Source organism: Gavialis gangeticus, unplaced genomic scaffold (genome assembly GCF_001723915.1).
Source record: "Gavialis gangeticus isolate Ggan-Ray unplaced genomic scaffold, GavGan_comp1, whole genome shotgun sequence".
In the NCBI taxonomy this organism is placed as follows: Eukaryota; Metazoa; Chordata; order Crocodylia; family Gavialidae; genus Gavialis; species Gavialis gangeticus.
Window position 1 is genome coordinate 3,727,973 of NW_017728983.1, and position 11,992 is coordinate 3,739,964.

Sequence of the window (11,992 nt, forward strand, 5' to 3'; positions counted from 1 at the left end):
ACTTACTATCTTGCCCTTAAAACATCCCTGCCTTTAAATTAGTCCCAAATAAAAATAGAAGCTTTGCATATTTTTGCATTATAATAGCACTTCAAGACCTCAGAGATCAGGCCACAAACCATATTTTTAAGATACATAGTTTCCAACAGTTCTCCCCTGCTCCCAGCACTCTGACACCCCTTTGACAGCTTGCTCCATCTCTTTTATAAAATCTTGAGGGCACATGGCTCACTGAGTCATATCCTGATCAATGCACAGAAGACAACTGACAGGAACACTACAAAAAAGGTACTTTGCCCTGGAAGAGACTGAGAAGAGGTAATGCCAGGGTGGGAAGATTGGGTATCTGGACTCAAAATCCATTATAAAACATGCAGATTGGTCACTGAAGTTGAGGTACTCAATTCAGCCTGTACAAGACCTAGCAACAACTGCTTACTATGCACTTACCTCTATCTTCTTGGTCAGTCTGGTCACTTCAGATTGGTCCTGCGCATGCCCTTGGCTCTTGGCATTCTCCCTTGCTTCTTTCAGCTGTTTCTTCTGCAGCTTTTCATAGCTTCTTTTCAGTCTGGCTAGCTGCAAGGAAGTCAATATAATTCTAACGATCCTGCACGAGGTCACAGTGCAAGAACTTAAAGTTGCTCTGAAGGAAGGGACATAAAGGCCTCTCATACAAACACTTCTTCAATCCAGCAAAATTCAGAGACTGAGCCAGGCTCCTGTGGATACTGAGGCATGGACCTCTACAAGTTAACCTAAAATATACAAGCCTCTCAGCAGCCAAGGCTGCAGCAAGTTCATCAACTTCCATCTGTGGCGAAGCCGTCAGGAGGATCTGGGGCTACCTTGGGCTCTGAGTCTTATACAAACATGAAGTGACAGTCTCCAAAAAGAATTGGGGTCCTCTGAGACTCAAACAGAACTGAAGGGCTTCCCCTTAAAACAGAGTGCAAATAGCTGCTCACCCTGTTATACTGCTTTCTTAGCCACACTATGCCACTTCCCCACTGTCTTGAGAAAGGTAACAAGAAAAGGTCAAGATTTCATGCCACAAACTTTGAATGAAATTAATATTTTGCATTTAAATGACATTTTTGACCAAATATGAATTTTTAATTTACGTTACCCTACATCAGGCTTGTCCAACATATGGCCTGCGGGCCGTCATGTGGCCTGCCAAGCCATGTTCTGTGGCCTGCGGTGCTGCAACGGGAACCCCAGCCCCTCAGCAGCTTCCTAATGGCTGCTGAAGGGCCAAGGAAGGGACAAGGTTCCCACACACACGGCATCAGCTTGAAGTTGCCAATGCGGTGCGACTCCTCCCCTTCCCCCTCATTTCACTGGGTCCCTTCCTTGCCCCACCCCTCCCTTCCTCATTTGCATGCCAGCTCCTCCCCTCCCCCACACTGCAGGGTTTCCGTTCCTAGCCCCGCCCCACCCCTCATTTGCATGCCAGCCCCACCCTGCACTGGTCCCCACCTGGTTCAGGCCACAGTGCAGTGGGCAGGCGCGGGGGACTCGGATGCCAGCGCAGAGGGATGCTGCGGCCAGGCCCGCGGGAGATGCTGCTGCTGCTGTGGCTGTCGGGGCAGGAAGCCAGCGCCACTCCCACCTCCCTGCATACCTCTGGCGCCCGCAGACATCGCACTGGGGGTAGTGAGTCACGGGCCCCAGGGAGGGAGGGACCCCTGCTGCTTGGGCTCGGGCTGCCCCAGGGGAGAGGGAGCAGGGGGGTGTCCCTGCACATCCCACACACCCCTGTAGAGTCGCCACATGTCCCCCTGGCTGCTGAGCCCAGGTGCACAGGTGTGGGAGCATCCTCAAGGCCTTTCAGGCGGCAGGGAGGACACGGCGGAGTCAGGCGGCACCCCTTGACTCCTGCGCCCCCAGGCTGTGGCTGGACTGGACAGGCCGTGCAAGTGCCCACTGGGTAATAAAAAGTTCATGATCTGGCCTCACATTCAAAAAGGTTGGACACCTCTGCCCTATATCTTCCCTCTGAAGGTCTCTTTCCATTAAAAACATGGATGAACTGAACCTCAGATCACTGATGTGGTTAGTGGAAACATTATCCCATATTACAGATGGAGAAAGCAAAGGCCAGGATTATAAATGAAACATGCAAATGAGATCAGGAACTATGCAAACAAGATCAGGAACTGAACCTAGATCTCATGACTCTCAGCCCTGGTATTTAGCCATAAGAGAGACATCCTTTCTTCAAAAGCCCAGTTCAGCAAAGTGCTTAAGCAGAGGCCTTACTGAACACGGATGGACATAAATGACTTCAAGTTAAGCATGTACATGCCCCGAGCTGAAGTAGGGCCAAAATGCTCCCCAGGTACTGAGTTAGCTTTGCAGTACCCTTGTGAATAGAATACTGAATATATAAATGCATTGGTAAGGTCAATAAGCAGTTCAGAGATGGAAGCTTGGACCCAAAGAAAGCTAGTGACAATACTAGGAAGAGAACAACAGACAGGAGAATCTGTCCATATTAAAACACCCAAGCTTTTCAGTCTTGCCCACAGCCTGGCTGCTTTCTAGTCCTTAACATTAATGTACCTCAATCTGCCAGTGTACCTCAGTCTTGCTCAGCAGCACCTCTACTATTCCAGTGGAAACATCTCTTGAACAAAGACTGCTAATCATGCTGAAATATAAGGGGTTTTTTAAATGAGGACATATACTTCTGTGGAGCAAGATGAGACCAATTTTTTTTGTTTTTTTTACGTATGCCCTACCATAAGCAAGAATCAAGCAGTTCTCCAGAGAAGTAAGGCCAACACACTGCTAGCCTTTCATGGTATTTAACTCTAAGTTACTGACACACTGGGGAAGCATAAGGAAACAGCAAAGGTCCAAATGTGAAATGCTGTCCTACCACCTGCAGGAAATCCCAGCATCTGCTGCATTACTGTGGGTAAGATGACTTCTGTGGGACAGAAAGTCTGGAATTCCTTTTAAGAGTCTCTGTCAAGTAAACTTAGTATTTAGGAAGTAAATTAACATACACAGAAGAGCAAAATCTCTTCAGTAAAGCTAAGCACAGAAAGAGTCTTGCGCTAGTCCTTCTTGTGGTTTTGGAGGCACAACAAGCAGGAGTGGGGTCAGACTCTCTGCCCAGCCAGCAACTAGAAAGTCTGAGATCTGGATACCTGCCTTTGCTAAAAAGGATCGTGATCACCAACGGAGTCCACAGTGGCCACTCAAGAAGCAGCAGAATAATGTTATTTGGTCCTGCCAAACTCAGCCAATGACAAGGTAAAATGGCCAGCACCACACTGGCACTGCCTTAGCTAAGTCTCAGGATAGACATACCAAGATTCACTAGAAAAAAGGGTTCTCGTCCCACTGAAAAATAACCCAGCATCTTTCATGGCCTGATAAACTTGAGTTCTGTGCAACTGGCTTAAAAGTGGTTAAAGCAACATCTTTTGTCAAAAAAAGAAAAGATGATAAAAAAAAAAATCTTACTCAAAACAAAGCGTATATTCTGAAAAGGGGGAAGTGCCTGAGACTCCTGCAATATATTATTGCTACTGCATTTATAAAGAAGATGTTCCAGTGCTAGGATGATCGCTAGCAACATAAGACGAAGAGATGGAGAAAGGACTTTGCAGGAGGCCTTAAAGTATATTCTTTCTTATTTACAAGGAGGTAAACATGTCTATGGCAATTTTCAGAACGAGAAAGATGGTGTCCTTGGATCCAAGTTATATCTCGCTGTTCTGAGCGCACAAAATGGTGCACTATACTAGTTGGTGGGTGGCTGCTACCTTCCTGTGGATGTACTTGATTGTGGATGTGCATTTTTATGCTCTACCATGATTCATCTCATTTATTTCACATGAAGAAGGCCAGCTGCACAGTCATGCTTTTTTAATTTCATGATATGCTAGGGAAATGATGTTGTTGCCTGTACCCATAGCAACATAAGCACACACATTGTGATAGCTGGGGTGGGAGAAGACAGGAAATATTTGCTGTCAACTTCTGCAGATGTTTAACATATATGAAAATAGCAAAAAGTCTTTACAGCACGCAATTCTACTTCTACAGCAGTTTTAAGCCCTTAAATCCTCTGGAATGTAATCAAGCATATGACACAGGTTCTGTGTTTCTGTCTCTAATCTATTTTCTTTTCTGGCACACGGCAGAGGCTGTAAGATTAAAAAAAAGAATGAAAAGAAGCAAAATTAAAAAAACAAAAGTAACAAAATAGTTAATCTGCCAGATAACATTTTTCTGCAACCCACCTCCTCTTGAAATGTCTTCAACTGTTGTTCATACTCAACAGCCATGTCCTGCTTAGCCTTCTCCATGCCTTCCAACTGCTGGCACAACATCCCAACCTAAAAAAATAATTTAACCACTCAGTAACTGTTAGCACAGTAAGTAGCAGGCTTTAACACATCTGATTGTATCACTGCTAGACACCAAAACTGAAGAATTCCTCTACGTGGGACATATAAGTGGTAGCAACTATGAGCATTAAGGGCCTGATCCTACAAAACCTTCTACACTGTGGACACTCCTACCAACTAGAGGGGTAACTCACCACAAAGAAAGTTAAACACGTGCTTAAATCTTTGCAGAATTTGGGTCTAAATTTGCCCAACTGTGTCAATTCCAGACCCTACTTTTCAGCTGTTCGCAATTTTCTGAGATGTCCACCTTTTAGACAGAAATTAAGCTGGGCAAGTTACAATCAAAAGGCAATATTTTTCTATGTTATTTGATCAGAAACTGTTCACAAGATACGTATTAAAATCAAGCTTTCATTGACAAAGATAGTCATGTTCTTATCTCATTCCCTTCAGGTGAAGAAGAAAGCCTCCAAATTACATGCGCAGGTAGAAAAGAATCCAAGTAAATAAGACTTTGAATCTTCTGAATGGAAGACTGTCCTTATGTTATATATATTTTTTTAAAACCCCAAACAACAATTCTCAGCTCATTTTCATTTGTGCACCTTCCCTGGGTTCTGGGGCAGCAACCTGTTCAATTGCCTGTCTTTGAAGCATCCAGCTGATATTTAAGCAGCATAAAACAAAAACTATGTAACAAGTCAGAGGAAGGCAGAGAGGGAAAGATGATGAATAAACAGTCCTAGAGCATGAACAGTAGAGTGTCCGTCCTGCAATGATCTTAACCGCAGCTTATGCTATTGCTTTGAGGTACATTATAAATATAACCTACCTGAATCTCTATTTTCTCCTGCTCATTTTTATTTTAAGCTGGACTGCATAACAGTTCTAACAGTAAGTATATACATACTTGTTTATTTTGAGGACCACAGAAACAGCAGCTGTTTCTTGGGTAATAAAGGCATACAGAAACACAAGCATCATCAATGGCTTTTGTGATAAAAGTGAGAATTCCAGTCCAAAAGGAGTTAGAACTTGAATGTCCTCCATGCCTCCTTCAACTGCTGCCAAAATACTATTTGTGGCAAGGGCAGTGTGCTGACAAATGTACATGACAAAAGGAGATGCGCAATCAGAGGCAAGATTGTTTAAATGAAGGCATTATCGTTGAGCATCAGAGGATGTGGACACATAAATTATACCACGCTGAAAGGGTCCGTCGTTGTTAGTTGATCCATAAGAACTGTTTCATGTTTCTTCTCTCTTTCACAGCAAGTGGAGACTAAACTGAAGTAATTTAAAATTTGCTTAGTTCAGAGGTGAACTGCCCCGGTTCAGTTTTCACTTGCTTTGGGACAAGAGCAGACACAGGAAGCAATTACCATGGATCAACTAACATATGGTAATTTCCCCAGACATGCACCTTTTAAGTCAGTATAAACTGTTTGTCCACACCTCAGAGAGAGGTCCACAGCACACCACATTCCTCTTGACCTCCTAGTATCCAAGAGAAACGTAACACTTCAGTTTACAGGAGGCAAAGTTTATTACAAACAACCCACAGAAGACGTTCCTATATTGATGCAACAGTTTATCACGTGTATTTTTGAAACACCAGAAAATCAGCCCTATGGCTCATCTACACAAAATAATCGCCTCAGAAATTCTCAGCAAGAGCCTAGTGCAGTTTAGCAAATCCCATTCTCACTTTCCAAGTAATGACATGCATTCAGGATGCTTACCGCTTGTCTGTCACCAGCTATTATTTCTGTGTTCTCCACAGCTGCTTTGAGAGTCCAGTCTGTGATTTCAGCACCCAGCTATCACCAAGTTACTTTAGGAGTTGGGTACGTCACTGCCATAGGTACCTCTGGAAATCCCAGCCCAGTAGTGCAAAACAGGCCACAGCCTTTCCTTGGCATAGGGCTAAAACACCAGTGCTTGTGTTTTTACATTTTTAATTAACATTTTCTTTGCCTAATCTCTACTCTTTAATCAATAAAACACTAGCAAGGAAAAACAGATGCTTTGAGCAGAACAGTGACCAAAATGGAAAGTGCCAAGTCTACGAACACTGAAAATTTATGTTTCCAGATGGAAGGACAGAGTTTCTGGATACAGAACAGAGTAAATCTGTGACAGTACCTCTTTGTGCTTTTCATTCAACAATGCTCTAGTGGAAGAAAGCTCCTGATCTCGGACCTCCAAGCAAGCCTCTAGGGCCTGAGCCTGTCCTTCCCACTCAGATTTCTTGCGAGCCACCATGATGTCAATCTGCTTCATCAGCTCATGCAGCTCAGCCTCGCAGGATGTCAAGAATCCTCTGCTGACAGGTGGACAACTTGTTAAGAGCAGGGAATGGACAGTACAGATACTGAACTCAGCAACAAGCGTATGGTTTCCCTGCATTCCCATACCCACCTCACCCCTTGGCACCTCCACCGTTACAAGCAAACTCTCTAGAGCCAGCAGTTAGGGTTTTATTCAAGTATAAAGCTTTCCTTATCAACCCCCCCACAAAGAAAATTCTTTAACATTTTAGAAACTAACCAGACAGACTAGTTTAGCTCAACATGACTCAGGAATTCTTTACCTACATGGTGAACCTGCAGGGTCAATTTAGCAAATATAATCTTGTACTCATACTAGACTGAACTAACATCAATGCATGAGCGACCAGAATCTCAGCTGATGTAAGCCAGCCTAACACCACAGAAGTCAATCGAGCAAACTGATTTACATTAGCTAAATAGCCAACCTTAAGCATACATGTAGCACTCAGCATTCTGAAATAAAATAGCTTAGCTGTTTTAGGCCTTTTTCACCTCTTCACCCCAAGAAGTGAATTACTACCCTCAGAGATGGGATTTTTTCAGAAGCACTCCACCCTAGCCCAACATGTGTCCTGTTAAAGTCAATGAGAGTTTTGTCACCACCTTCCATGAGCACAGTTATGCCAAACCCAAGCACTTTCGAAAACCTCAACCTGAACAAATAACCTTAATTATATACACTAAAACAGTGTTTCTCAACCAATGGGACGTGTCCCACTGGTAGGAGTTGAAGGTTGTGTAGGTGGAACTTCAACTCATTGCCCAATTGAAAAAAAAAATTGTTTGCACTTCAAGTAGATGAATTAACAGATATCTTGAACAACGCAATTTTGTTGGGTTTTATTTTTCATTATGGTGGGACCAAGGTTTCTGACAAAATGGTTGGTAGGACATAAGGTGCAAAAGGTTGAGAACCGCTGCACAAAAAGACAAAACTCAATTTATTAAATAGGAGCATAAAAACATCTATAAAATACTAAACTCTGCAATTTGGCACTGGAATAATGCACAATAAGCTAAACAGGTTTCTCTTATTTTATATTTTAAAAAAATATTGCCCCAAAGCAGAGACTTTTTATACCAAGTTTGAGTCACAAGAGAAATCTTACAGCTAAGTTATCAGCTCCTGAAAATAGAGGTTTATCACATAAATGCTGACAAACCGCTAAGTAGAACAGGTTGGGTGACACCACAATAATGAAGAATAAAACATCTGCAATCTACTAGAGAGAGTCTGCTCCCTAGAGAATCTGGGATTGCGAATTTGGTACAGTAATCAGTGAAGCCAATTCAACTAACTTCTCTGAAACTTCACAAGTTGCTCAGCTAGGGACACTATTAAGTATTGCAAGATACAGCCCAAGAGAGCAGTGAACTCCATGCTGATCTTTACCCCTTTAATTTGCCTGTCAAACAGGAAGGACTGAAAAGAAATGGAAATCAATAGGTTAAAGGATTGAAATTTCTCTGTTTCCCTGGAGTGGCTGCACACTTCACAACTTGACAGTTTTTCTATAGGGAAAGAAAATACGTTCTTAAAGGAGCCGACCTCACTATTAAATTTGATGCTCACCCTGTCCTGCAGAGTGACCAAAAATTAAGCAGGAACTATGGCAAGTACATTTGTTTTGTTTGCAGGAACTGTATAATAAGATTCATGTTCAGGTTCTGAAGCTAGTTATGCAAGGAAGAGGTGGTATTTGCCATCTTTCAGGATTGGGCAATTTCTGAAAAGGGATTACCAAAAGGGTCTCACACACAGATTGAATACAAGTGGAAGAGTGACTTCCAGCTCAAATTTCCTCAATTACTACGTAAAATTCTGCTTTTTCTTCCTTTTTTTGAATTGTAGATTCAGCCTAGCCTCTCAAAGCCATATGTATTTTAGCCTGACTCTAGCATTAAAGATTCTGTAGCTTGAAGACATTTAACAGTTCTGCTGATAACACGCAAGCCAAAAAAGGAATACAGCTTGCACTCTTGCTGCTGGATGGTCCCTACAATGCCAGCAGAAGCAAGAAGCAGGAAGACTTATTTCAGCTAGGAAAGCAAACAGATTGGAGCAGATCTTCAGAGCGGAACCATGCTGCTTTTATGTATTTCACTACAACGGCACTTAGTGTCAAAAGAGCTTGTAAGAAGGCTGTAAATATAACAGGGAGTGACAATTATTCAGAAAGCTGAAAGTACAGATATGCCAACTATTAAAAGTTGGAAGACTGGTAGCCAGAGACTTCTGGAAAAGCAATTCACTACAGCTCTGCTCCTGCTCTTGCTCCAAGAAGGAAAAAAAATCAGCGGCACAATATATCAAGCCCCACTAACTACATCCTGAAGGCTTTACTCAAGCATAAAATCTTGCGTAGATAAAGGTTTGGCTGACTAAGAAAAGAACTGAAGGACTACAGCATTTGAACTTAAACTAATACAGGTGTTTTTTTAGTTAAGAGGAGACTATTGCAAACAGCTGCATACGTACCTGCCACGTCCTTGCTTTTGCATTCCCTCCAGCAAAGCCTCCATCACAAACGTGGTCCTCTATAGCAGCTAGAAAAGCAAGCTAAGTGGAGGTCAGGCTGCAGCACTTGATAACACGCTCTCCAGTGGGCTGTAGAAGTCTGGAGTAGGGAGAAGAAGGTGAAAAATTACACAATTTACAGGGTATGTGTAGGAAGGGGCCAAAAAGTTGCAGAGTCTTCTTCAAGAGACCTGCAGGCCAAATGTTGCCCAGAGATATAAAAAAAAAAGAAATATCAGTCAGAACAAGAAAATCAGGACTTAGCTTAGCTGATGCAATAACGTGATCCAGCAAACACAACGATTCAAACAGTGGATGTGAAATATGTAGTCAGACTGTGAACTTTAGTGAGCTGGTTAATTCAATGGGTCAGGCCATGCTGGGGTTGGGAGGATTTTCATCCTCAAGAGTGTAGGACAGTGCAGAACAGTAAAGAGACACAGAAACTTCTGGACTAGAACAGCCCCAGCTTCCATCTTGTTTGGGACAGAGGCCAGCACAAGCTGCTTACAACAAAAACATAAGAACCCTGCAATAAGAAATTGTGGGATAATTTGTACTTGCACTAAAAAATATCCAGCTCCACTTTCCCTAAGCTCCTTGATATTCTATTGCCTGAGGTAAGTGCCTCTCTCTTGCCAGTTCCACACACCAGCCAGGTGGCCTGATTTGGTTTGGACAATTCTAGATAGAATAACACTGGTCAACATCCCAGGACCGTTGGTTGTTCCTGCCTGAGGTTGGTTAATCTATTAATGGATGCTAACCGTGAATGCTCATAAGCATGGAAGCAGAGAGCCAACTGCTCCTTTTCTCCTGTCTCCAGGTGTGAAGTGGAGAAAGAGGTAGAGAAAGCAACCAAGAGCACTCTCTCTAGACTCCCACCCGTGAAGGCAATCTAATGGCAATACCAACTCCCCTCCCTGATAATTAAAGTTGCAGTGGAGAGGGCTGGTCTGTCACTCTGAGGAATGGGGAAAGGAAGAAATGAGCCCTAAAAGGAAAGAACACCGAAGACTGGAAAAAGAAGAAACTAAGGTATCTCCAGAAGAGAAAATTCATGCTCCCCTGTAGGTGGGGGGAGAGACAGAGACCCTCTAAAGTCACCAAAGAATAGGGTATTTTGTACTTACTTGTACTACAGGCCATTTGTCAGAGGCCACACAAGAGGAACCCTTCAGGAAAATAGCTAAGGGCAGAATGGTTCTGTTGTACAGGGAAGTTGTGCTGTCTCCAATGATATAAGATGCTTCTCCAAATGCCAAACCTTTCACTGTTCTCTCATCACTAGTTCTTGCAGATATCTTTGCAATGCCAGACTGGCACCTGGGAAAGATCATGCAGCAGTATCAATTTTCAGCCCCTTACAAGTAAACCAGACAGACTCAATAAGCACCAGTTCACTTCTGAGCTTTTCTTTCCTTGACACTTTTCCTCAGACATGAGCAGCCACATCAACATGACACCAACATTGGGTATGCTCCAACCTAGCCAATGCTCTGGCAGCTACATTGATAGCAAAAGCCATGCTGAAGTAAGTGCCACATCTGACAAGAGGTAACTGGAGTGCTGGAAAAACCCTGATGAATATCAAGGGAGATACTGGTAAAAATGGGAGTATCTAGATGGGTACAAATGCCTTGGGAGAGGACTGCTTGGTGGGACTCTTGGCTTAAAAATGACTGAGGCTGCTGGCAGTGGTAAACAGACTGAGTCTTCAGCTATAAATGTAAACATATATTAATAAGACAGGCAGGGACATGCTTGGGTCCCAAGGATTTCTGTCAAATTAAGATCTCAAAGTATAACCTTCACACCAATTTAAAGATTGGACTTAACTATTGTGTGGTCTATATGTCAAATAGTGCATCTCTTGCCAATGTACTCCAGGGAATTCTTCACTGGACTTTAGTAGCCAGCAAGGAAAGGGTTAAAGTAAGCACACTTTTAAGAACAATATCTTCTCTTCCGAGCAAAGGCCTACATCACTGTTCCTACAACCTGACAGATAAAGCACTATTCTTGATGGCTTATTTGCTCTAAAAGGTCATAGCCAACACCAAAACCATTTGTTTGACTGCCTTCATCATGTTTTCAGTTTGAATCTGCCTTTAGCCAAACACAGCCCCTCAACCTCAGAACAGCTGAATTATGAAGAACAGCAGAAGCATCACCCAGTAGGTCTTAAAACTCAGTTGCTCTATCACCATACATTATACTGGAAGTCAGTATGGTCATTTCCTTCTAATCCTTGAAGGATCCAGTCACATTGATACCTTCCAAAGGGCTTTAACTTAGGAGTTACAAGTGTCAATAAATACTCCGTAAATAAGGGATTTTTTAATATGTAAGTTTAAAGACACTTGTATTCTTGAGCCCACAACTTCCCCAAGCAATCCTATCCCCCCTTTCACCTGGACAAAGCAGGACTTCTACATACATCTTCTTACCCACCCTCAAACCTTGCAGAAGTGTTACTAATGAGATGATAACTCGGATCATGGGGGGAGCTGGACCCAAAGATCTCATGAGGTCCCTTCCAGCCCTAAACTTCTGTGAATTAATCCCACCCATACCCCGCTTAGCTAGAGTCTCAAATCATCATTCACCCAGCTTCCTTACAGAAACCAGTCAGCTCAGTGGTCAGGCTTCCAGACTACTTTGCCTTTTACGATCAGGTCACAAAGGCCATGGATGCAGGTGTCGCGGTGGACGTAGTCTTTCTGGACTTCAGCAAGGCCTTTGACACCGTCTCTCACCCCATCCTA

The 11,992-nt window shown here is 43.1% G+C and overlaps 1 protein-coding gene across 13 annotated transcripts in view; it reads right to left on the reverse strand.

Annotated features, from left to right (window-relative positions):
• CEP63 (centrosomal protein 63) overlaps window positions 1-11,992 on the reverse strand; it is a 32,384-nt gene that overhangs the window by 17,110 nt on the left and 3,282 nt on the right. For 7 of the 13 annotated variants that reach the window (XM_019512997.1, XM_019512971.1, XM_019512963.1 and 4 more), the window contains exons 1-5: window positions 10,358-11,896; window positions 9,186-9,324; window positions 6,519-6,699; window positions 4,263-4,358; window positions 451-579 (exon numbers count right to left, since the gene is read on the reverse strand). In XM_019512997.1, the coding sequence (XP_019368542.1) occupies window positions 451-579; window positions 4,263-4,358; window positions 6,519-6,699; window positions 9,186-9,229 (450 nt within the window). In that variant the 5' untranslated portion in view covers window positions 9,230-9,324; window positions 10,358-11,896. Of the gene's footprint in view, window positions 1-450; window positions 580-4,262; window positions 4,359-6,518; window positions 6,700-9,185; window positions 9,325-10,357; window positions 11,897-11,992 lie in introns of those variants that run through there. The other 6 variants (XM_019512983.1, XM_019512955.1, XM_019512931.1 and 3 more) reach the window with 4 other exon arrangements.